The sequence below is a fragment of the Girardinichthys multiradiatus genome, chromosome 3 (genome assembly GCF_021462225.1).
Source record: "Girardinichthys multiradiatus isolate DD_20200921_A chromosome 3, DD_fGirMul_XY1, whole genome shotgun sequence".
Lineage (NCBI taxonomy): Eukaryota > Metazoa > Chordata > Actinopteri > Cyprinodontiformes > Goodeidae > Girardinichthys > Girardinichthys multiradiatus.
The window spans coordinates 11689068-11716156 of record NC_061796.1 but is presented as its reverse complement, the minus strand read 5'-3'; the positions used below and the strand labels follow the sequence as shown (position 1 = coordinate 11716156).

Sequence of the window (27089 nt, the reverse complement as noted above, 5' to 3'; positions counted from 1 at the left end):
GAGTCAGGGCCATGAGCTGCTGCTCGGAATAGCAGTCCATCTGTGGTGTGGCTGAGAAGTGATATTTCATAAGAACAGCAGGGTGACCACAGTCTTTGGATAACCTCAGTGCTGAAAAAGGCTGTAACTCAAAGACATTCTCTAACAGCTTTAAATAATGGAAGGTCATTCATTTTGTAAAATTTTAGCACCAAAAAACTCTCCAACTCTTCATTTTCTTGATTAAAAAATTATTTATTGAATCAAAAATGTAGGTAAACAAAAATAACTGTGCAACTCTGAACAAGGAAAAAAAACAATAGCTTATGAAACACTCTCTATTAGTGATATAAGTCAAATCTAAGAAATTGTCTTAATTTTACACTATAGAGAAAAATGCACCATTGCACAATAGGCTTAAATCTGTAAATTTAACCATCAAACGGTATTGAAACTGTAGTTAAACAAATCCCTATACAGCTGTCAACTGAACTACCTTTAGTCAAAATTACCATTAAATATACAGCAGCAATTAACTGTACCTGAATCTATTCTCATTCTAAAGGTGATTAAGCATGAACATACTACACTAACGGCTGTAAAATAACCGTTATTGGGTTAATTAGAAATCATGGATTCCCCACAATATAAATTGGAAGTGTTCAGAAAGAAACACAAAGTTTAAATTAAGGCGATACCTAAGTTTTCCTACAGCGTTTTTAAAGCAGCTGTTTTATATTACTTACACATATCATCCTGAATGAATCATTAATAGTGGCCTTGGGAATATACAAAACTCAGCAGTTCTTCAACACTGTCTAAAACAACAAAAAAGTACTGAAAAAGCTTGAAACTAGCAGAAAGATATCCTCTAGGAAGCTCGAAAATGAACAAAATAAAACAGGCACAAGGGAGTTAGCTTTAGTTAACTCCACCTCATATCCTAAAATTGTGGAGGGTGGCAACAAGGACTGCATAAAAAAAAACAACCCCCTCAAGCATTTCTAATCATTGTTTCCTTAAGTGTAGATATGCTTGAAATAATTTGAATTAGCAAAAAATATTAAATACACCACATCTGGAAACTTCATCAGATACTGTCATTGCACTCATTCTACAATTTACAAAGCAAAAATCATACACATAACACTGATTCAGCAGCTGTGTAAGGTATCCGTGACTTACAGCAGTACAGGCAACCAAAATATGAACAAAAATAAAGCTTTGTGTACCATTAAAATTCACTTTCATTGGCACATTTTGCACAGTGTTCTATAAGTATGGATTTAAGTACAAATGGCAAAACATAATCAGAAACATCATCATCCTATAACACCGGATGCAACCATTTTCCAAAACATCGTTGATCCATCTCATATCGTAGGTGTAATCTTAACTGCATACATTTTACCTTTGACAACCTTCTCAGACTGTTGCAAGTGCTACAAACAGGCAAATATGGTCCCTAATAATATCCTCACCATACCGTTCCTTTAAAACTGCATTGAAAAAAGCATAAGGCATCAGATGCTCTATCATGTCTAACTAGACAGTTTGATGGAGGGAATTTATTCATTTAGCCATTGTAGTGCAAAACCTTGTCTAAAATGTCCAGTGATTCAGTCCAGATGTGCTTCAAAAGCTAATTTGAAAAATTTCATTAACATTCCAGCTTGATTCCTTGGTTGCTGTGATTTGGGAGTCGCCAGCTCAATGTTGAAGGATTGAGGTTGTATGAATAGTTCCCAGTCTGCCATTTACTTGGACAGTCTTTTTGGGGGCAGCGACCTATTTGAGGGAAACAACATGTCACATGTAATTACAGTGAATGGCGGTTCTAGATTTGTGCTTGGAAAAATGTTTAAAAAACATGCATCACATTCCTTGCACTTCACAATTATGCACTACTTTGTGTTGGTCTATCACATGAAATCCTAATGTAACAAGTTGAAGGGATTTGAAAACAACAGAAACCAACATTTCAATGTTTTGGAAACTACTTTTTACACTGACTAAAAGCACAACACAGTATTAATACTTCTGTCACAATCTGAAATTCATCCCTAGTTTAAAGAGTGTTGACCGTGGTATCAAGCCACCTGAAATCAGATCAATGTTGTGGGATGAAAGACCCTTTCAGCTCAACGTGATTTTCTGTTGCCGTTTCTAGGTTTCTTTCCTGCCTCTATTCTGACATTGTCCTTTTGTACTTTTATTACATCTGTGAATCATAGGATAAAAGCTAAGATTTTTGGATGCAGCTATTACCAAAATGGGAAGTATTAATGTCTTGGGCTTCAAACAAGCAATAATATAAACATAAATACAACTGTACTAATTCACAGTACATATTTTAAAAATTGCTACAATAATTTAATCTGAGGTGTAGCATAACCTGATTATCCGTTACCTTTCTCAGTTTCTCAGCACCAGAACCAGAGCGAATAGCCTCCAGCAATGCCTCCCTGGCCGAGGCAGGATTTAAAGAGGCGTTGGCATGACACACAGGGTTAGGTTTACCCTGTGGAAATACAGGAGGAGGTGGTGGTGGAGGTGCACTCATAGGAGGTGGTGGTGGAGGTGCACTCATAGGAGGTGGTGGTGAAGTGAAGCCAGGTGAAGATCTGGTCAAAGATGAAGGGGAAGGGGATACCTCCACTGTTTTCTCCTCCTTTGAGCTCTCCTTTCTGAAACGCTCAACCTCATTGGCGGCCTTTGATTTTGTCTGCGAACACAAAAGTGAGACTATTTATATTTAACTATTTATCTGTAGAATTAAATCAAATGATGAAAGCCAGCTGCTTTTACAGTTGTAGCTGATGAGTTGCTGACACCTACTATTGATTGCTATGGATATTAATTACTCGAATATACAGTACAGACCAAAAATTTGGACACACCTTCTTATTCAAAGAGTTTTCTTTATTTTCATGACTATGAATATTATAGCTTCACATTGAAGGCATCAAAACTATGAATTAACACATGTGGAATTATATACTGAACAAAAAAGTGTGAAACAACTGAAAATATGTCTTATATTCTAGGTTCTTCAAAGTAGCCACTTTTTGCTTTGATTACTGCTCCGCACACTCTTGGCTTTATGTTGATGAGCTTCAAGAGGTAGTCACCTGAAATGGTTTTTACTTCACAGGTGTGCCCTGTCAGGTTTAAGAAGTGAGATTTCAAGCCTTATAAATGGGGTTGGGACCATCAGTTGTGTTGTGCAGGAGGTGGATACAGTACACAGCTGATAGTCCTACTGAATAGATTGTTAGAATTTGTATTATGGCAGGAAAAAAGCAGCTATGTAAAGAAAAACGAGTGGCCATCATTACTTAAAGAAATGAAGGTCAGTCAGTCCGAAAAATTGGGAAAACTTTGAAAGTGTCCCCAAGTGCGGTCGCAAAAACCATCAAGCGCTACAGAGAAACTGGCTCACATGAGGACCGCCCCAGGAAAGGAAGACCAAGAGTCACCTCTGCTGCGGACGATAAGTTCATCCAAGTCACCAGTCTCAGAAATCGCAGGTTAACAGCAGCTCAGATTAGAGAACAGGTCAATGCCACACAGAGATAGTTTCAGTTCAGATTATTTAGTTAAACGGCGCTTATTTACAACAATGTCGTCACAAGGGACCCCACAAAGGGTCCCACTGATGGTCATTGTTATACTAAAAACCACAATGATTGGGATACCTCCCTCTGTCAGACTGATTATAACCATTGGAAAAGAGAAGGGGTCATACAGGTAGCAGAAATGGAGGGAATACACTAGTTGTTACATTATAAGCACCAGGCATTACATTTTTGAAGCAGGGGAACAACGTTTTCTTCAAGTTTCATCAGGACACAATTAACTGCAACCCCAGTGACATACAGTAGGTTAGAAGCAAAATTATCAATGACTGACTTAAAAAAGAAGTATAAACATGAAAAAAATCAGAGTCTGCTATTTCCAAAATAATTTAAATACACACAAAAATGACTTGTTTTACACAGACCTATTAAAAGTTAATGAAGCTGAAGGAGACATTTTTAGCAGTCAAAAAGTATAATGTTTTTAATGCAATGTGAGCCACATTGTCAAAATGTTAACATTAAGGTCTTGACCAAATATAGATCTAATCAACAAACACAACAGGTGACAAATATGAATGAATTACTAAAACAACTTTGTTGTTGTCCAAGATGGTCTGTCTGTTTTTAAAGTCCGACTGAAATGCTCACACACAAACAACATGATAGTGTATAAAAAGCCGTAAGCCTGTTTTACCTTCTTCAGTTGGCTGATGTTCTGAGATCTAAGAGCATCTAGAAGAGCAGACCTTTCATTGCCTTCTTCAGCATAGGCCATTTTCTTATCATTGGTGGTGGTAGTGGGTATCTAATAATGAAATAAAAATTCAATAACAGCAATACATTAGATCAAAATATAGCTTAATATGTAAAGTTAGCACATTCAATGACTAGATAATTGCTGCACTTTGATCACCCTGTTGATTTCCTGTTGATTGGTAATCAGGTATCCATTCATTCATATGATGTGCTGTGTTTAATTCAATTCAATTCAATTCAGTTTTATTTATATAGCGCTAATTCACAACACATGTTGTCTCAAGGCACTTCACAATAGTCAGGTACATACATTCCAAATAATCCTAATAATTGAACAGTGCAGTTAGAGTTAGTTATTTATTCAAATTGGATAAAAAGTTTTTCTATCTCAGGAAACCCAGCAGATTGCATCGAGTCAGTGACTGTCAGCATTCCCTCCTCCTGGATGAGCATGTAGAGACAGTGGACAGTCACTGGCGTTGACTTTGCAGCAATCCCTCATACTGAGCATGCATGTAGCGACAGTGGAGAGGAAAAACTCCCTTTTAACAGGAAGAAACCTCCAGCAGAACCAGGCTCAGTGTGAGCAGCTATCTGCCACGACCGGCTGGGGGATTTAGAGAACAGAGCAGAGACACAAAGAGAACAAAGAAGCACTGATCCAGGAGTACTTTCTATGGAAAGGAAAAGTAAATGTTAATGGGTGTAGCTCCTTTAGTCGTTTCACCTAGAAAGAAAGAACAGATAAACTGAGCCAGTTTTCAAGATTAGAGTCTGAAACAGAGCACATATAATTAGTTACAGTAGAAGCTCAGTCAATTGCCATGTCTAGGAGAGAGAAAGGGTTAAACACTGAAAGACAGGGCCAAGTGTATCATCGGTAGAGGGTGAGCATTAAGTTGTTGCCCGCAGAAGTTTGGACCACGCCCCTTTCCAGAAAGGTGTCACAGGCAGATACAGAGTCAGGCCAGGTGTAGCTTCTAGGAAGAGAAAAGAGAGATAACATAAAGTTAAAAGCTGAAATAACAGCAAATAATGCAAAATTGGAGAGTAGTGTGAGAATGTAGCGAAGAGGGTGAAAGTGGTCATTATGTCCTCCAGCAGCCTAAGCCTATAGCAGCATAGCTACACAGATAGTTTCAGTTCAGATTATTTAGTTAAACGGTGCTTATTTACAACAATGTCGTCTCAAGGGACCCCACAAAGGCTCCCACTGATGGTCATTGTTATACTAAAAACCACAATGATTGGGATACCTCCCTCTGTCAGACTGATTATAACTATTGGAAAAGAGAAGGGGTCACACAAGTAGCAGAAATGGAGGGTGTGTTTGCACCTCAACCATAACTGAGCCAGTTTAGGCTAAACCTGACTCCCCCTTACTCCAACCAACAGGGAGGGAGGAAGGCTCACTCCCTGATAACCTAAGCCACTCTAACTATAAGCTTTATCAAAAAGGAAAGTTTTAAGCCTAGCCTTAAAAGTAGACAGGGTGTCTACAGGGTGTTTAGGTTGATTTACCTTCCTCAGCCTCTCCTTGCCTCCACTTGTCTGGATTGCCTCCATTAGGTTGCTGTGCAGAGATGTATCTTTCTCAACAGATCTACTGACGACTGGTTTGAACTTTTTGACAGGCCCAAACACTGTCACACCTGCCACAGACCGAGGCGTCTCATTGCTGTCTGATACTGTAGTTGATGTTTTTAGTTTCACTTCCTTCGATGAATCCTTTACTCCCTGTAAAATCAAGTTACAGTTTTAAAGAAAGATCTTAGTGTTTATTTGTCAAGACAGAAATATCTGAAATCAAAATGTTACTTACACTTATCTGGTCGTGTGGTTTAATCTTTGGGGCTATGGGTGGTTTGAAAGATGAGTGTGGAGCGCTGCTTTTTGCTGGGTTGGGGGTTCGAGATTGAATGTGTTTGATGTAATCACCATTGCTGTTGTTAGTAACTTCTATTTCTGGGGATCCATTGCACTGACTGCGATTTTTCTTGGCTAATTCTTTGTCAGCTGTATCCAAATCTTCTTTCTTGGCCACAACATCATTTCCAAACTTTTCCCTGCTCATTTTCACCTGAACAGAATCTCTATGACTATGTGATAGGTACACTGGGAAGCTCATAAAGCTCTTGGGACAGGGAACGGTGATGGTGGAAGTAGAGTCATTCTCAGTAATATCTGATAAAGATATCTGGGACGATTGGAATGGAGTCACTGATTTCTGGAAACCTGTGGCCTTCTCCGTTTTCAATGACTCAGATGAGTCAGCGATTTTAGGGAAGCTGGAAGGTTTAGTTGAGGTCTTCGGGGTGTATTTAGTGAGGGCAGACGCCACATACTGACTGGAGGTCCGCCTGGATGGTTTGACAAAGTTCAGTTGCTGTTTCCTGCCTGAATGTAGGGGAGGTGGAAGGGAAGGTTTATTACTTGGCCTCTGAACATTGTTGGACACTGACATCTTGCTTTCCACCTCAATGTACTCACTGTTTGGACTGTCGATTTGTTTTTTAATGTCTTCCACCCCCATTTTAGTTTGAACCATCACTGTTGGATTAGAAACTGCACTTGTTTTTTCATACTTTGTTTTGCTGGTCTTTAATTTTTCTTCCAAGCTAACAGCAGAGGCAGTGCCAAGGACATATGTGTTGTCATTAGGTTTATCAACTTGTCCTTTTCTTTGAGTCACCAAATGTTCTTGTGTTTTGTTAGAGCTCCAAAATGCATTGGCATTTTCACAAACAGTGATACCGTTTTCAATCTCTGATTTAGGTGACTCGCTGGATTTTAGGTGTTGAATGCCTGCCATCACCATATTCCCTTGATCGTCAATTTTAATGGCAAAACTACTTCCTGGATCATTTGGATGTGTCTTGGTGATGTCTGTGACTGAGGGTTTTGGAGGGACCACGGTAAATGTTTTCATACCGAAGCGTGATGTAACATTGCGATTGATTTTACCATGTGAGGCACTAAAACTAGAGCTGATCTGGTTTACTTTATGTATCACTTCTTCCTTCCCAGGAGAAAGTGATCTCTGAACCTTAGCTGAAAGTTCAGACTTCTTCTGTTGTGAGGACTGAGTGTTATGTTGCACAAGATCAGCTCCGATCACAGGTGGCTTGCTTTTTTTCTGCAGGTCAGCACTGGACTTCAATAGCAGTGTTTGCATATCCTTTATCACAGTGGCGGTATCAGCAATCCTAGTCTCTTTCATTTTTATTTCTTGTACCTTTTTTTCCTTTTTAGTACCTGCAGATTTGATCTCCTGAGGTGGGCAGGACTTCTCAGAGAGCTTTGAACTAGCACTGCCTCGTTTGTAACTAAGAGCAGCTGTATAAGCGTTGTTGTTTTTGTTCTGCCGCTCCTCATGAAAGTGATGACTGAAATTGGGGCCTGTAAATCAGAAAACACAACAAAGACAGTTAATACATTTGACAGAACTCATAAAAATGCTTAGCTTAAACAATGGTCTATTGTTTTCCCCTACCTTTGCTGCCAGTTGACTCAGCCTTGGTAAGTGCTTTCACTTCATGCTCTACAACATCAAGCTCATATTCCTCCAGTACCTCGTCTATGGTTGTGACTGGCACATCCATGTCCACTACAGACACAGGGACCTCACTCCTGTCTGTGGACTTGGTATCATGGCTATCTTTGGCAAAGATGATTACTGAATGGTCTGTAAAAAGGAACATATGAACAGCTGTACATCAGTGTACGCTATAATTATGGGCAGACTTGTCTTTGAACAATTTTTAAACAAATATATTTGATCTAGGAATGTAAACTGCTAGGCTCAGCATTAAAGACACTGACAGTTTCTTGCAAAGGTATTCATACCTTTTGAACACTATTTGCTTCTGTATTTGGCTCCCTTTACTCTGATATCCCTAAACAACATCCAGCACCACCAACTGCCTTTAGAAGTTTTCTAATTGGTAAATACAAACCAGATGTGTGCCATTTAATCTCATCATATTTTTTTTTCCTCAACAGGTTTTTTAGAGAACATTAATAAACAAACACCATCATGAAGGTTAATGAACACAACAGACAGAAGTAAGGTTTTGGCCTAAATGCAGTTCACTACGAGTGGTAGAAATCTAATACGAGGAGCACGGTGGTGGACTTGGTTGGACATGATGTATGTGGTGGTGGTGTTTTGGATCCCTACTTGATACTGTATGCTATCTCACTTCTGGGAGTCCTTTTTTTCACAACTAACCATAAGGTTTTGTAAAATGATGGAAATATGTGGTTGTGGAAATAAACAAATAAACATTAAAAAAATAAATAAACAAACAGTGCAAATCACCCCTAAGATACCATCCCCCAAGTGAAACTCGGGGGTGGCACCATCATGTTGTGGGGATGCTTTTATTCAACAGTGACAGGGAATCTGGTCAGTGTTTGATGGGAAGATTGATTGAGCTAACTACAGGACAATACTGGAAGGAAACCTGTAAAAGACTTAAGACAGCAGTGGATGTTCATCTGATAGCCAGAAAACAACCCTGAAAATACAGTTAGAATAAAATTATTTGGTCAAAGTAAATTCATACTTTAGAACGGTCCAATCAAGCTCCAGACCAGACGGAAATCTGCGGCAAGACAATTATGTTCACAGGCACTCTGCATTCTGTATAACTGAGCTTAAACAATATTGCAACAACAAAAAAATATGTTTCGTTTGTGTAATTTGACCAAATAAATAAATCTTCACTACTTCTGCAAGATACTGTAGCTGGAATGTTTCCTCCTCTCACCTTCAAGGTCTGCTTCCAAATCTGCCAAAGTTTGATGAAGCTGGACTGTGAGCCCGGAGTCATCTTTAAAGCCGTTGACTGATCCTGGTTGAGAACCTCTGACATTGAACATGAAAAGTTGCAGATATTAAAAATACACAACTGGACACTTATAACGAAACACATAAGGAGAGTCTCATAACAGCTGTCCCACAACAAAAGATTGCTTCATGAAGCAGAGAAAACACACTGCTTGTGTTTTCATTGGATCACTGAGCAGATGTTATGGCTTCTTCTTTGATGTTGCTGTAAAATTCAGCACCATAGCAGTTACTAGTGTAGCTTTGAAATGTGAAAAGGTAATGTATGTCTTTTTTTTTTTTTAAGGGTGAATGGGATTTTATTGAAGCTTACCGGATTTCAAATACACATTAACTTCATCCAGTTTTCTGTAAAGGTTGAAAAGAGCATTCTCCTAAATTAGTGTCACATTAGCCATAACAAATTGCAAAACGAGGGCCAAACCAAATAAGAATTATCTTTTCGGAGTCTTGGATGGGGTCCTCTGTTCCTCAGTGATTCTGAGAAAATAGTGTTATGCTTTCCTGGAACAACAAGAAGCGAAAGTCAGGCCAGACCCTGGATTCAAAACGTTTCTTTCTTCTTTTTTTGTTTTGTTTAAGAGCATCATTTCAATATCCTTGGTCTGGGCATGCTACCACAAATATTTCACTAAAAGTAAAAAAAATAAAATAAAACACATCTGGAGCAGAATTTTCTTTCCAAAAAGACCTTTGAATATGGGCCTAAAACCATAACCATGAAAGCCCAGCTGAGCAAGCCAGCTTTGGCCATAACTCAAGTACAATATGATGGAGCTGTATTTGGTTATAAAATGGACTGTAGTAAAATTCTGGAAAAAAGTACAATGTACAAGTTCACGTGTCAGACAAAACATTTTTTTTTTTATTAGTGATTAACTGGCTCAAATGGGGAATTCCCCTTTTATTTAATAATCAAATATTACAATTTGCAATAAATAATGTTTGTATATTACAAATCACAGGATTCTAAGTACTTTTCTAAAAACATAAACCACTGACTAAGTTTACTACTTTTTCAGCAAACATTTCTGCATCTGTGTGGACTAAATATCAGTATTAATGTGGACAGGGTCTTGTATAAATCCAGCTTTTGACCTCAGTTGCTAAGCTGGCTAGTCTGAGCAGAGCCATGATATTTTGCCCCTTTTTAAAACAACTCCAATCTCAAAAAGTTCCTAACAATTTATATGAATGCTATTCTATGAAACTTTAAACCACCATCACATTTGTACTGAGTCAGTGTTATTTACAAAGAAGTTGGGGATTGGAGTAGCGCCACCATGAAAATCTACAGAAATCTACAGAAAACGCGTCAAGTATTTCCAGTCACAGTAACTGTCTGTTACTAAGGAAAGACACTGTAAAAGGATAAAATAAGTATAGCAGTGTAATTGAATTGTATTTTATTGATTTTTACACAACCTAAATAACAAACAAGTTATAATAGACTGGAAATACTTTATACATTCTGTTCTCAGTGGGTGTCTCTGCCATGAATTGATGGACTTTAATTTCATGTTTCATGTTCTGTTACCTCTGTATTTAGAATGTATTACCCTGTCAAGGTATTGTTGGTTATTCTGCTCTATGGGTGTAGTTTTCACCAGTCATTTTCCCCTCAGATCCTTCAGTCATTATCCTTCCAACAGTGGCAATGTATTGAGTTTATTATACTCAACTCTTCCACACTGCGGTAATCATTGTCGCAGTATTTAATGGTGAGTTCTCTTTGTAATCAAAAATCTGATTCTCCAAATACTCAGATCTTACCTCTAAAGTCAAAATTCCGACTGGAAAAGTCGGAGCAAAAACCGTGTTTTTTCATCCAGTATAGATGCTACGCATATAGAATTTAGTGGAATTTGCTCGTCTTAGCTATTAATTAGCACTATATGTGTTTGTGAAAATGTTTCTTTAGTGTTTGAACACATAAAATGGGGAGAGATCCTATCAACTTCGGTGCTAGCAGTTAGCAACTAGAACACTTTCAACTTGGGTGTGGCATCATTTCCAGCTCCGAACTCTGACTTCAGAGTCAAATTGAACTCTGAGGTCAGCAGCTCTTCATGGGATTCTCCTGTTGTTCCCTGTGGTTTCTGGTTGCTTTCATGTTTTCCTTCAGGTTTCAGTTTGTAAGTTTTCATTTATTAAACAACCACTCTTGAGAGTTTCATACAAGAAAAGCGTTGGTGCTGCCCTGTATTCTCTTTAACACCTAAACCATGGCAACAGTTTAAAGAGCCAAAAGTAGCATTTGCATGGCATGCAATGAGGTGTTCCGAGATTTGAGCTGTTTTAGTTGTCCGATGTGGTCTCCCCTCACTTAAAACATATTTTTATTTACCTGTCTTTTTCTCCCCAGGTGGTATTTTCCTCATCACTGTCACTTGAAGCCTCCCTGATGTGTTTTCCCTCTAATCTGTCTCCGCTTATTCCATCTGCTGATACACTCCCTTCCGGGGAGATAGTCTGGGTGTCAGATGGGGAACTGACAATGCCCGAGTCCTCGCCCTCCGCCGCACCTTCTGTTGTGGAACCCTGTTCGGGAACACTGCTGCTGTCTAGCGAAATATTCTTCGCCTCAGGCACAGTGGTTTCTTGTTTCTGGATACTGGATGAAGTCTTCCCGGAATGAAGCCAAGCTGGAAGAGGATAGGTAGAACATATATGTAAGTATAAGGTGTTACAAACCATTTTAGAGTGTTAGCCATGGTAAAAAACAAAAAGGTTCTGTGTAAAAAAAAGTACAAGATGCAGAGTGAATCTTAAGAAAGAAAAGGAGAGCATCAGAAAACAAGACCTACTGGTATAAGTTTTAACATTTATCCTGACTCCACTCACACATACATGCAAACCAAAGAGCATAGGATAAATATACTAAACATGCTTAGGGCACAATCTCTAAATAAAATATTTTGTATCATGTGCAGATTGACTCACTGTCAACAAACACTTTTCATTACATTTTTAACATAGTCTTTCACTCTTTTTGGTTTAATGGAAGGGTGGTATTGCCTTATACCCTCTAATCTCTTTAGTACACTCATTCACTGGTCAGTTCTGTGGGTTCTGGGAAATGTATTTAGAGTGCCACTGATCTCATTGAACTGTAGGTCAAGTGAATAAAAAAATAAATGTTCTGTTTGTCAGGTTTTCTGCCGTTACGCCTGAACGCAGAATTAACATTTTAACAGTGAGTGACCTTGTTTTTAGTGACCAGAGTAAGTAAGAGCTAAGCACCACTCTGGACATGCACTGTGTCCAAAAAAAAACAACCAGTGACCTCAAGTATTTTAGTGTGTTTTAGAAGTGTCAGCTCTAGGCCTCGTCCGAATGGTGAGCAGAGAACAGTCAGTTCCAGGAGATGTGGTGATGACTCACAGAGCTGTCCTCCCAGCTCCTTCCCAGCAACTGCTGAATCACACCAGTTGCAGCCACAATCTGCACACGTTCACACAAAACACAGAGGGTATAACACACAAACAACACACACACCGTGCTTCACTGCCATCCATGCTTACACATAAGTAAATAGACACACCGCGTTCTCAAATCTCCAGCTCAGCAAAGACCTTGAGTACATGCATCTGTTAAAGATAAACCAAACACATCTTCACTCCCAAGCTTTCAATCAACTATATACACACACATGCTATTAGTCACAACCTGACCACGACTATCCATGCAAGAAGCCAAATCAAAATCAAACTGCCTCAGTTCAGTTTTCAGATGTTTAATTATCTTCATAATTAGAGATTCCTTTCAAGTTTGTAACATTCCTCAAAAACTGGCACAGCCCTTGATAAGATGTGACACAAAAGATCACTATTTGAAATTGCATCCAAACACTGCACAAGTATTGCTTTGAGCAGTTATAACAGCAATAGTTGAATAACGGCACAGAAGGGTACTTGGAAAACCAACTATATAGCAAACAGCATAGTCTCATAGCTGTAAACAAAATGTTTCCATGGAAACTTTCCTTAAGGCAAGATTTTTTATTTTTTTTCCCTCGAAAAGATTTACAGCACAACTCAAAACTATCTTATTTTTATACACGACATTGAGGCAGTGACACATATCTTTGATAAAAGCTGTCATATAATTGCTGTCTTATGTATATATATTTGGGGGGATATATTGTTAAAGCTGTCCTTATAAATAGTGATGCACCAATTGAACGGCCAGTAATCAAAATCAATTTTTCCTTTCCTTTTTCCTGCTCAATAAATGCATCCAAATTGTAATATAAACACATCAGCAAACTTAAGGTGTTTTAGGTACTTTGTTTTCAGTTTTTCAGAGATCAGAACCAGGTTGGGGGGAGGGGTCGAGGATGGCTGCGTCGAGGACTCATAGCTTCTGTATATGGTGCTCAGGAGCTATCTTTACACCATGCACCACCCTGCCAATTATTCCTGAATGTTTACATTTTTATACAGATTTTACACCGATTTTTTAAAGATGAGTGTAACATAGCAACATGTCAGAAAACTAAATATGTGCTAACCCTTTCTGGTGGCAGTGTATTTTGGTATTATACTTTATTGCACTGCAAAGTACTTTGTGAGTTTTACCAGTGAAAAGTGTTGTATAAATAGTTTCCCTGATTACTTTATCGCTTCATTTTCTGTTGGATTAAGAACTACCACTTTTAAAGGTACATGAAGCACATATGTCCTTTTATGGTCTGCGTTTGTTACATCTAATAGTTGAATTATCACCAAATTTGTGCCGAAGTCAGACATCAAAAGGAAACAAAAAATCAGTATCATTCAGTAAAAGACTAATCAGTGCATCTCTTCCTCTAAAACACAGAAACCCATATGAACAAAACACAAACATGTTTATATATATTCCAACCCCCTATGCTAGCCTCAAATACAGCATTTATTCAGGTTTTAGGTTTCTAAGCCAATGCATTACACCAAGTACTCAAAGACACACTGTCCACCTATTGATCTGCAGCTGCCACATATATCTGCAGTATCAGATAGCCTCGCCTCACTCTCCTTAAACCACATTCTCAGTGTCCACTATCAGCAAGCCTTAGCTCTAAACTCATACTCAGTCAACATTAAATGTAAAACCATGCAAATTATGTATAATACATACAATTTGTTTAAGAAAGAAGAAAAAAATAGCAAAACCTTCATTTTTTTTAAATGAACAAATTAAATTGTGTGAAGTGGTAACAGCTTAAGTTAAAACAAGCTGCAGATGTAAAACTGAACTATGTTTTGAACTAAAGATATGAAGAAGCTTTGGAAGGATATAAAGGAAAGTCCAAAAGAAATGAGGCAGACTTTAAAATCTAAAAATGAAATGAAGGCAGAGGGTTGCCAAGGTGAAGACAGAGCTGAGCCAAAGACTTCAGGAGTGTTTGGTACGCAGAAGCACAGGTCCACAGCAGTACACTACAGAGAGGGAGTGGGGTGGGGAGCAAAGGAAAGAACAGATCAGATTAGAGATGAGTGTGTCGGACATTAGTTGAGATGGTTGAAAAACAACAAAGGGCAAATAAAGAAATTGAATAGAAAAGTATATTTTGGTCATCTGGCATGGTAAGGCTGAGAACATGTATAGTAACAATTGATGGCTTGCATATACAGATCAGCATCACCCAGCAATCTCCTCCATTATGCATCTAATATACTCCGACTTACTGGTTAAATGCAACATAAAAGGCACTTCAACTGATTGGTGTTGACCTCAACCTGACATAGTGGACCCTGAAGAACCAACATGGCTTAGAGATTGACATTGATAGATATGAAGCACCTCGGCCTCATGGGGGCCCAGCATCACTCAATCATAAAAGAAGAAATGGAAAATGTGTCAGGACACATTTGTATCAACACACATGTAAACGAGTTGGGTAAAAATTCTGCCTGAGACAAAAGAAAGATGATTTTTTATCTCAGGGGAGCAGCGTCTTGGAAAAAAACCCAAAAAACAACAGAACTACAAAGAGAGCACAGCAACAAACCATGTGGAACCTACACATGGGAACTGCTTCTTCCACTTCAATGTGAACCTGTGAGGCCATGCTGTTTATAAGTTCACCTGGAGGAGGGGAAGAGAAGGTGGAACATTTAAGTTAGAGCTAAAAGCAACATGTTTTAGCTGTCTTGTCACAGGGTGACAGCAGATTTTTCAGATCAACACTATACTTGTCCACACTCAAACATGATGTTTGTGTACTGTTTAAAGCCCAATATACCTAATTTATACAAAGGTTTATTATGAATGTATGGGCAATATTCATGCATGGATGATACTGCAACTATGGAGCCGGGAAAAAGACGGAAAGGAAGAGGAGCAATGGCAGAAATGAAGGAAGAACTGATGAACAGACGGACAGATCTGTTTGATAAAGGGACAATGACAAAAGTCTGGAAATTCCCACACACCTTTTTCCCATATTTTTCAAGACTGCCTAGGAAACTGGTTGGGAAGAAAACACAATGTTTGGGTAGTACTAGTCAAACTGTCTTTCTTTGTGGAACAACACCATTGAGGCTGGGTGCTGCTCATGATCATTATTAAAAATTGAGGAATCTGTTAATAGTCAGGTATGATTACCAAACTTAAACTCTTTAAATTTGTTTAACCTCAAATATCTGCCACAACAATATTTGTATTTCATCAAATTGAGGGAAGAAACCGCAGGCATTTCATTAACTGAGAAATGAGCCAACAGGAAGAAATAATTAAGAGGCAAAAACTCAGCTTTTGAAACAGAGAACATTCAAGGTGTAACAGACTGCTTTGATGACTGCTTTGTTATAACTTAGGGTGAGCTGATATATGACAGCAGACTAATGTGATCTGTATTTGAGTTAATGAAGACAATCTCTGAGACTTGTATAATAATATAACAAAGGCACACTTCAATGAAAAACTGGTTTAAACATGACGTTTTATTATTGTTGCCCTCAGGCCTGTAAAAAAAAAAAAGATTGGAAAGTGAGACATTTCTTGGCTGTAGGTAAAATTTGTTCTTTTCATTATATTAATTTATGTTTTCAGCTTACCAACACTGTCACTGCACATGTGGTCCATGTATTTAATTAGCTCTTTTTGACAGAGATATCAGATTGACAGAAGGTTACAATTGCACAAGATGATAAGAATCTGGTGTGTCAGTTCGCATTGCAAACTATAGCCAACTTTCAGGAATTAAATGTGCTTTGAAATGTCTAATTTAAGTGAGTCTTACATCTGTGTTGCTCCTCTTATAGTATCTTCTGAACTTTGCAGTCAGAGAGCCCTGTGCCAAAGAGACGCACAAGTCCTGATTGTGTTTAGTCAAAGCAGTGGAACGAAAATACAGCCCCACTAAAAATTCAAGTATTACTCCAGTGGGATTTCACAACAGGGTAAACCTGTCTTTGGTAACAATGATTAACAGGTCAAACAGGTTTAATTAAAGCTGTATTCAGTTAAAAAAACTTTTTGTATCCTACAAAAACCTGAGTATATATCAGATGAGCCAGGGAATAGAGGAGCTAACTAATAAACTGTGCGAAACAGATACCAATACTTCTCGAAACTTGAGGTTTGGCATTATGCAAAGTTCACAAGAAAATCCATAAATCCTAAAAAAGTGACAGTCTTGTGTACTAATTAGAATCTGGCAAAAGGCAAACATATTTACTAGATCATTTGGAGAAATGCTAATCTTATATTTTGTCCATTAACAGGTTATGAATCAGAATACAAAGTGTTAATATCATCAAGTTTAAAGGAAATATTGCATCAGTCCTATCTTTTTATTTTGGGACTAAACTACTCTCATACTTGGTACAAAAAACGTCCTGCTAATTTGGCAAAAGAGATATACGGGTGCTAAAAAACAAGTGTAAGTCAAAGCCAAATCTAAAGGTGTATACACTACATATGTTACCAGCATACACTACAGTAAACCACAGTAAAATGGGCCGCATTCAAGAATGGTGGCCACTTTTCAGCCAGGAAAAGCATGTTTAATTTTTCATGATATATAATGTAGTTTTTGGTCGGAAAATTGTTTAATAAATAGGAAAACTTTAAAGACTTATGAAGGGTAAAATCTGGCTTATAATAGTAAAGAATCTACAAGACCAAATGTTGAGGAAGAGAGCTGAGCAAGTGAAGATGCATAGAATGCGGTGTGCTTTGAGAGGGAGGCTGATCAGCAGAAACATCAGGTGAGCACGCTTTAGAGCAGATCTGCAGGAAACTAGATCCAACTAATGTTCAGCCCCTTGGATAACAAGATGGATTATTTGCATCTGAAAGTACGTTAGCAACTAATACAATTTTATTTCTGACCCAACTCAATAACAATGTCCCTAAATTCAGCTGGCTGGCAGGCAGAGAAGCAGTTCCAAAACAGCGCACCTGCAGAAAAAACTTATATCGTGATTCAGATGTCTATATCTTAGATAAAACCCAAACAGCAATGCAAGGACTATTGAAGCCCAATGGCCAGTGAGCCAGCTGATTACCAAGTTACCATGAAGACTGAATGCAGGATGATGGGCATGCAATGATGACCAAAGAGTCAAACGGATTTCAAAATCTGCCATCACTGTTTCTTACCTTGCTATGTATCAGTGTTCATTCTGCTCAGATGCTCAGTCTGCACCTTTATCAGTGCAGACAGAGCATCTACACAGGGTGTGCTGGTGCATATGACTGGTATATATACAGGGGTTGGACAATGAAACTGAAACACTTGTCATTTTAGTGTGGGAGGTTTCATGGCTAAATTGGACCAGCCTGGTAGCCAGTCTTCATTGATGGCACATTGCACCAGTAAGAGCAGAGTGTGAAGGTTCAATTAGCAGGGTAAGAGCACAGTTTTGCTCAAAATATTGAAATGCACACAACATTATGGGTGACATACCAGAGTTCAAAAGAGGACAAATTGTTGGTGCACGTCTTGCTGGCGCATCTGTGACCAAGACAGCAAGTCTTTGTGATGTATCAAGAGCCACGGTATCCAGGGTAATGTCAGCATACCACCAAGAAGGATGAACCACATCCAACAGGATTAACTGTGGACGCAAGAGGAAGCTGTCTGAAAGGGATGTTTGGGTGCTAACCCGGATTGTATCCAAAAAACATAAAACCACGGCTGCCCAAATCACGGCAGAATTAAATGTGCACCTCAACTCTCCTGTTTCCACCAGAACTGTCCGTCAGGAGCTCCACAGGGTCGATATACACGGCCGGGCTGCTATAGCCAAACCTTTGGTCACTCATGCCAATGCCAAATGTCAGCCCTACACCATACTAATAAATTATTGTGGTCTAAAATCAGGTGTTTCAGTTTCATTGTCCAACCCCTGTAGTGTGGACTGTGTTGCTCAAGTGAAGGAATCTTTTTACATGTCCAGCAAAAAAAGAAACTTTACAGCCTCGCTCAAAGATCACATTGAGATCAAATTGTGTGTACTAGGATGGCAATGCCACAGCATTATTTACTAAATGCTGAGCATCTTCCTAAACCACTGAAACACAATGCAGATATATATTTGTCTGATAGCGCTATAGGCAACTCTTCCTCCTGCTTGGCCATTAAGATATGTCAAAGGTGCTGGTCCCATACCGAATGATATTTGATTTCCATCTTGAAAAATTACAACTTCATTGATGTCACCCAGACAAAGAAAAACAGTTTCATTTGATTATCTTTTCTTATATATGAAATGATAAATGAAATAATACCACAGGAAAACAAAAGAGTTGGCACTGTCAGAAAGAGGTAGACGTTTTATTTGGAACCAGTAATTATGTTGATGACTACCTTTCATTTCCTGCTTCAAAAACTAGTCATCTCATACTTCAACCTTTGACTTGCTTTAATCTGCTTTTCCAGCAGAGCTTTTCTCCTTAAACTCTGCCAGTCTCACTTTTTCTGCCACGTTTCCCTACCATTTCTGTCAAAACCTTCCCACGCTCTGTTTTCTACACTTCTGCCACTCTCACCTCTTCTCATCCTTTTTGATGTCCATGCCTCTCTCATCTTTACCCCTTTTAGACATGCCCACACTCCACTGCAATCTCACTCTGCCACTGAGCATATTCTGGGTTATATATATAAGTCAATAAAAGGTCATCTAAAGGTCAAGTAGTTTAAATCTGTGATAGGTTTATCTGCCTGCAGATCTCCCAGCTCTCCAAAATTCTGTGTGATTGCATGCATATGAAAGAAAGACAGATAAGGAAAAAGAAAGAAGGAAGAGTAAAAACAGTGACAGATGAAGCTTGAGAGACTGATAAACCTAAGTTAGAGACAAGAACTCGATTGTGTCAAAAAAAAAAAAAAAAACATTCAAGAGTTCATGAGTTCCCATCAAACAAACACAGGCATACAAGCCTCCTTTCTCTCAGCGTCACCTCTGACAGTTAAAGAGTCAGATGTTGCTGCAGTGTGACAGTTCAGCTCTCCAGGGCAGACAGGTAGGAAACAGGCAACTTGGGGCTGCCTCACTTTGCCAATGGTGTCTTTGCCACCACTGTCAAAAGTTTAGTGAGCCCCACTTGAAATTTGCTCTTCTTCTGGTTATCTTCTTTCTTCAAATATAGCTTTAATTTACAGTTTAACATTAGTCTTAATACAAAGAACAACATATAACAATTTAGATTGGTATTATCTTCTTAATGTGATTTAGGGCCATCAAAGATATTTACCCATTCCACTGTGTCTGTTGTTTTCTGCTTCATCCAGTTTCAGATTTAGCGTCGACTCAGTGTCTGACTTGGAACTGCTGTCTGAATGCATCTTTTTGTTTTGGTGGGTGGCCGCTGTGTTGGACATACTTGTTGCGGACTGGACCTCCACAGAGCCACTGGCTGTGCTACTGGTGCTGCAGTGGGAACTGGCCTGGTCGAGGTCAACATCTGAGTCGTCAAGACTGCGGCTGAGCTCAGAGCTGGAATCCTGCACAGTCAGGCTGTCTGTGGTGCTGCTGCTCAGGGTTGGAGAACTGGGGGACGGAGAACTGAGGCGTGGAGTGGCATCACGCACGGGTGGAGCCTCTGGTACTGTTTCACCAGGAAATGCTTTTGCTGCCTGTATGACCACGGAGGAATCAGAAAACGTGGGTGATTGTGGCGTCTTGGTGCGTGGGACTGGGGTGGGAATTACACTGCTGAGGGGATTGGAAATGGGAACAGCAGGTATTGAAGCATCATCAGAGTCATGGGAAAGGGGAGAGGGGGTGGGTGGAGGAGGTGGAGCCTTTCTTTTCCTTGGGCCTTCTGAAAAAGGGCCCACCTGACAGAAAAAAAACAAAGATTTTGAAGGTTATTTTCTGTGAAATCTTGTTCCATACAGTGCCTTGCAATAGTATTCATACACTTTAATTTTTTCACATTTTGCTACATAAACAAACTTTCATGTATTTTATGGGAAGTTTGACCGACAAAGTACATAACCTGCTTTTTAACGTAAAAATCTGAAAACTGGGTTGTGCTTTTATTTTAGACCCCTGGAGTCAATAATTTGTAGAACCTCCTTTCGCTGCTTCACTCCAATTACACCTCCAAGGCCTTTGGACCAAGTATTAACCAGGTTTGCATCTGAAGACTGAAGTTTTACAATTTTTTATAGCAAAAGAGCTCAAAATCTGATTGGATGGAGAGCATCTGAAGTGGACTCTATAAGTCAGATATTTACAAGAATATGTTCTAGCTGTTTGGTTAAAGCTGTTGTCCTGCCGGTAAGTGGATTTTCTTTTGCAGCCTTTCATGGGTTTTCTTCCTTTCATCTTTCCACCCACTCAGACCAACTTTCCTATCTCCACTAAAGAAAAGCATCCACACAGCATGAAGAAGCCACCACCATATTTTATCATGGGTGATATGCACTGGTAGTTTATGCCCCAGACAGCATTTTGCATGTAGGACAAACAGTTTTGATGATGCTCTTTAACCTGTTAAGCCCTAAGGGGTTTTAGAGCAATTTTCACCTGAAATTACATACCTTAAATAAATCAAGTATATTTCCACAGTTATAAGGCCTACATGCAAACCTTTGGTACCTGTGTAAAGGTAAGACATAAAATAATATTTTTCCAGTGGAACCACTATTGTAACTGTGAAGCTACAACTGGAAGCCAACTTCAGCTTCGTCACTTCCTTCTGGGTCAAAAGAAGAGCCTCCGCAGAAGCGAACCGGTGAGTCATGTGATCAAATGAGCGTAATTTGATTGGCTCAAGCCACTCGACTCTTCTTAAATTTTTTTGGGCAGGTGGCATCCAATATCAGAATCAGAATCAGAATCAGAAAAGCTTTATTGCCAAGTACGTTTTTGGACATACAAGGAATTTGTTTTGGCGTAGTCGGTGCAATACAGTACAAATTAAACAGTACAAACATATCTACAATATAATATAAATATAAGTGCACAGTTTTAAGTGAGTGAGAGTAAATATAGAGCAGTATAAGATGCAAGAGCAATACAACAGTGCAGATGATCATTGTGCAAGTAAAGCAGGAGTCCAAGCTGAGCGTTAATGTAACGCATAGAGTTACAGGTTACAGGTGTCCTGTCAGCAAAAAAAGGGGGGGTGTGGGGGAAAGGGGGAATGTCAGGGTGGTTTCCGGGCTTTGTTAACCAGGCTGGTGGCAGATGGGAAAAAACTGTTCTTGTGGCGTGAGGTTTTGGTCCGGATGGACCGCAGCCTCCTGCCAGAGGGGAGAGTCTCAAAGAGTCTGTGACCGGGGTGGGAGGGATCAGCCAGAATCTTCCCTGCCCGCTTCAGGGTCCTGGAGGTGTACAGTTCCTGGAGCGACAGTAGACTGCAGCCAATCACCTTCTCAGCAGACCGAATGACACGCTGCAGCCTGCCCTTATCCTTGGCTGTAGCAGCGGCGTACCAGATGGTGATGGAGGAGGTGAGGATGGACTCAATGATGGCTGTGTAGAAGTGCACCATCATAGTCTTTGGCAGGTTGAATTTCTTCAGCTGCCGCAGGAAGAACATCCTCTGCTGGGCTTTCTTGATGAGGGAGCTGATGTTTGGCTCCCACTTGAGATCCTGGGAGATGATGGTTCCCAGGAAGCGGAAAGATTCCACAGTGTCAATTGTGGAGTCACAGAGGGTGATGGGGGCAGGTGGGGCTGGGTTCTGCCTGAAGTTCACAACCATCTCCACTGTCTTTAGAGCGTTGAGCTCAAGGTTGTTCTGGCTGCACCAGTCCAACAGATGGTCCACTTCCCATCTGTACGCGGACTCGTCACCATCAGAGATGAGTCCGATCAGGGTGGTGTCGTCCGCAAACTTCAGAAGCTTGACAGACTGGTGACTGGAGGTGCAGCTGTTGGTGTACAGGGAGAAGAGCAGAGGAGAGAGAACACAGCCTTGGGGGGAACCGGTGCTGATGGTCAGGGAGTCAGAGACGTGCTTCCCCAGCCTCACGCGCTGCTTCCTGTCAGACAGGAAGTCAGTGATCCACCTGCAGGTGGAGTCGGGCACACTCAGCTGGGAGAGCTTCTCCTGGAGCAGAGCTGGGACGATGGTGTTGAAGGCAGAGCTGAAATCCACAAACAGGATCCTGGCATAGGTTCCTGTGGAGTCCAGGTGCCGGAGGATGAAGTGAAGGGCTAGGTTGACTGCATCATCTACAGACCTGTTGGCTCTGTAGGCAAACTGCAGGGGGTCAAGGAGGGGGTCGGTGATGTCTTTGAGGTGTGAGAGCACAAGGCGCTCAAAGGACTTCATCACCACAGAGGTCAGGGCGACGGGTCTGAAGTCATTAAGCCCTGTGGTCCTTGGCTTCTTGGGAACAGGGACGATGGTGGAGGACTTGAAGCAGGCTGGCACATGACATGTCTCCAGTGAGGTGTTAAAAATGTCTGTGAAGACTGGAGACAGCTGATCAGCGCAGTGCTTCAGGCTGGCTGGTGAGACAGAATCCGGACCAGCAGCTTTCCGGGGGTTCTGTCTCCTGAAGAGTTTGTTGACGTCCCTCTCCTGGATGGAAAGAGCCGTCCTCGGCGTGGGTAGGGGGCTGGTGGGGGTTGGAGGTGCCAAGGCCCCTCTTGAGGTTGGGGAGGTGGGGGTGGTGGATTGTGGCTGCAGCTGTTGGGGGGCGTCGTGGGAGATGGTTGCAGGACTGTCCCTTTGTCTTTCAAAGCGGCAGTAGAACTCGTTCAGGTCGTTGGCGAGGCGTCGGTCGTTGATGGAGTGGGGGGCTTTCGGCTTGTAGTTGGTGATTTGCTTGAGCCCTTTCCAGACAGACGCAGAGTCGTTGGCTGAGAACTGGATTTGGAGCTTCTCAGAGTACAGTCGTTTGGCCTCTTTCACTGCCTTGCCAAACTTGTACTTGGCCTCTCTGTATATGTCTTTGTCCCCACTCCTGAAGGCCTCTTCCTTATCCAGTCTTAACCTTCTGAGTTTAGCTGTGAACCAGGGTTTGTCGTTGTTGTAACTCACCCTGGTGCATGATGGTACACAGCTGTCCTCACAGAAGCTGATGTAGGAAGTCACAGCCTCTGTGTACTCGTCCAGACTGTTGGTAGTAGTCCTGAACACATCCCAGTCTGTACAGCCTAAACACGCCTGGAGATTCTCCACAGCCTCACTGCTCCACTTCCTTGTCGTCCTCACAACAGGTTTGCAGAGCTTTAGTTTCTGCCTGTATGCAGGAATCAGGTGGACCATGATGTGGTCGGATTGGCCCAGTGCAGCACGTGGGACGGCGTGATAAGCGTCTCTGATGGTGGTGTAACAGTGATCCAGAATGTTGTCCTCTCTGGTCGGACATTTTATAAACTGTCTATATTTGGGAAGTTCGTGGGTCAGATTACCTTTGTTAAAGTCACCAGCGACGATTACTAAGGAGTCCGGGTTGGTCCGCTCCACACTCAGTATCTGGTCGGCGAGCATGCGCTGTGCGACCTGCACGTTAGCTTGCGGCGGGATGTAAACACCGACCAGGATGAACGAAGCGAACTCACGGGGGGAATAGAAAGGCTTACAGTTTATGATGAAGGATTCCAGGTCTGGAGAACAGTGCTGTTGAATCACTGTCACGTCGTTGCACCAACCACTGTTGAGGTAAAAACAGATTCCTCCACCTTTCGCTTTGCCGGAGAGTTCCGTGTCTCTGTCCGCTCTGTAGAGCTGGAATCCTGCCAGCTGCAGCGCGGAGTCCGGTATTAATCCACACAGCCACGTCTCCGTGAAGCACAAAACTGCCGATGAATAAAAGTCCCTGTTTTTCCCCAACAACAGTTGTAGTTCCTCCATTTTGTTGGGAAGTGAGCGCACGTTAGAGAGAAATATTCCAGGTAACGGTGTTCGTAGTCCACGCTGGCGAAGACGTACCAGCACCCCAGCCCGTTTCCCTCTCTTCCGGCGTTTCACCGCGTGAACAAAGGTGAGCGCACCTTTGACCAGAATGTCCAAATATTCCAGAGCAGTAGGTAGAAATGTTGGAAATAACTCCTCTGGTGTAGTAGCCCTGATGTTCATGAGTTCTTCTCTGGTGAGAGAGCTCCGGGTACCATCACAGAAGACCGTTTTAAAGCAAAAAACAAAACAAAACAATGCGCACCAACACGCCGAGGCGACCATCTGCGGCGCCATCTTGTGTGATGGCGCCGCAGGTGCATTATCAGCCGCTTGACTCGATCTAGTGCTGATTGCTTTGGCATTTGTCACCACAAGGTCAACACATTTGCAGGTGAATTTTTGCAGACGAATTTCTGCATTTGAATTTTTTCAGGCGAATTTGGCAAATTTCAAGTACAAAAAAAGAAATCACATACATAATTGCACAGGATAAAAATTCAGTGTTATAAATTGAATGTCTGATTCTGATTGATTCTAATGAGACTACTTGTAGACCTACTTTTACTTCCATAGACATGTGGGGGTGCTGCAGAGAGAAAGGTGCTTTTTGTACAGCTTTGTTTACAGTCAGCAATGTCTAAGGGACCTTAAAATGTCATCATCTGTGTTTAAGTTGCTGCAAAACTAAAAGGTATTTGTGCAAAACCCGTGGGAAATTGTTTTGTGAAGATTAAAGTTTCCTCTTGCGATATATTTAAGAAAAACAAAACTTGGTGGAGTTTATATAAATTATATAAATTTGACCTCTTAGACCTCCAAAAAGGGGTGTGGCCTAGCGGAGAATTAGCAGTAATTCTCTAACAAACCTCTGAGGACTTTGCATAACACCTGTATTTATACTACTATTACAAATAGGTGGACTAATTTGGTAATTTGAGTTTTGCATTTAAGCCAACATTTTTGTGTTATCAGACCAAAGTACCACTACAAGACATTAGGGCTGCATGCTATTAGGAAAACATGTCATAGGTAATATTTGAGAATAACGCGAGAACTTGTCCTCAACTTTCTGCTTTTGACTCATAGTAGACATAAACCTCAGATAATGAGTAGTCAATCCAGTTATGAGAAAAAAACATTTATTATTTCTATCTCAAGATTTTATTGAAAAAGTTACTTCTGGCCGACGTCTGCTGTTTTGGAGTTGAACTAATTTAGTTGCAGTTTCTTCATGACGGCCTTTACCTTCCAAAGCTTTTTATGCTGCATTACACATGAAGTATTAACAAATATATAACAGGCATAGAGAGCCTGTAAGGGTGGCACTTAAAATATTAGCTAACATTTATTGCAGTCCAGGTTGTTCTTCGCGATGCATGTTTGGGACATATTTTGCAGCCTTACATGGCATGTGGATAACTTTAATAGCTTTAATAGTCTAATAGCTTTCTTTCAACAATGGCTTCCGTTCTACCACTCGTCCACAAATGCTAGATTTTTGGTGCACATAACTAAGAGCTATCTTGTCAACAGATTCCCTGACCTGGGTGTGGATCTCTACTGCACCTCCAAAGAGACCATGCGCATTTTGGGCTGCTTCTCTACGTAATGCTGTCCTTGCCTGGATTTGTTTTTTCTGTTTATTTAATACAGTTCTCTAACAGACCTCTGAGGCCTTCACAGAACAGTGTTAAAGTGAAATTACACAAAGTGACACTCTACTTACAAATCAGATGCTGAATGTGACAGCAGCATCCTGAAGGTGAGCAATTGGACTGTATTTTGTAAACATTTTGTTGGTCCATAAAAACTCCCAGTAAAATACACTGCTCAAACAAATAAAGGGAACGCTCAAAGAATACATCCTAGATCTGAATGAATGAAATATTCTCTTTGAATACTTTGTTCTGTACAAAGTTGAATGTGCTGACAACAAAATCATACAAAAATCATCAATGGAAATCAAATTTATTAACCAATGGAGGCCTTGATTTGGAGTCACACACAAAATTAAAGTGGAGAAACATCCTACAGTCTGATCCAACTTTGATGTAATGTCCTTAAAACAAGTCAAAATGAATCTCAGTATTGTGTGTGGCCTCCACGTGCCTGTATGACCTCCCTATAACGCCTGGGCAAGATCCTGATGAGACGGCGGATGGTCTCCTGAGGGATCTCCTCCCAGACCTGGACTAAAGCATCCGCCAACTCCTGGACAGTCTGTGGTGCAACATGACGTTGGTGGATAGAGCGAGATATGAATCAGATTCAGGTCTTGGGAACGGGCGGGCCAGTCCATAGTTTCAATGTCTTCATCTTGCAGGAACTGCTGACACACTCCAGCCACATGAGGTCTAGCATTGTCCTGCATTAGGAAGAACCCAGGGTCAACTGCACCAGCATATGGTCTCACAAGGGGTCTGAGGATCTCATCTCGGTACGTAATGGCAGTCAGGCTACCTCTGGCGAGCACATGGAGGGCCGTTACCATCACTGACCCACTGCCAAACCGGTCATGCTGAAGGATGTTGCAGGCAGCAGATCGCTCTCCACGGTGTCTCCAGACTCTGTCACGTCTGTCACATGTGCTCAGTGTGAACCTGCTTTCATCTGTGAAGAGCACT

General features: G+C 40.8%; 1 protein-coding gene across 6 annotated transcripts in view; it reads right to left on the bottom strand.

Moving 5' to 3' along the window:
* Window positions 1–213: 213 nt before the first annotated feature.
* The window catches only part of cobl (cordon-bleu WH2 repeat protein), an 81511-nt gene continuing 54635 nt past the window's right edge, over window positions 214–27089 (bottom strand). For all 6 annotated transcript variants that reach the window (XM_047360654.1, XM_047360653.1, XM_047360658.1 and 3 more), the window contains 9 exons: window positions 19855–20440; window positions 11516–11813; window positions 9089–9186; window positions 7810–8001; window positions 6139–7715; window positions 5838–6053; window positions 4255–4365; window positions 2390–2704; window positions 214–1767 (listed from right to left, as the gene is read on the bottom strand). In XM_047360654.1, the coding sequence (XP_047216610.1) occupies window positions 1690–1767; window positions 2390–2704; window positions 4255–4365; window positions 5838–6053; window positions 6139–7715; window positions 7810–8001; window positions 9089–9186; window positions 11516–11813; window positions 19855–20440 (3471 nt within the window). In that variant the 3' untranslated portion in view covers window positions 214–1689. The remainder of the gene's footprint in view (window positions 1768–2389; window positions 2705–4254; window positions 4366–5837; window positions 6054–6138; window positions 7716–7809; window positions 8002–9088; window positions 9187–11515; window positions 11814–19854; window positions 20441–27089) is intronic.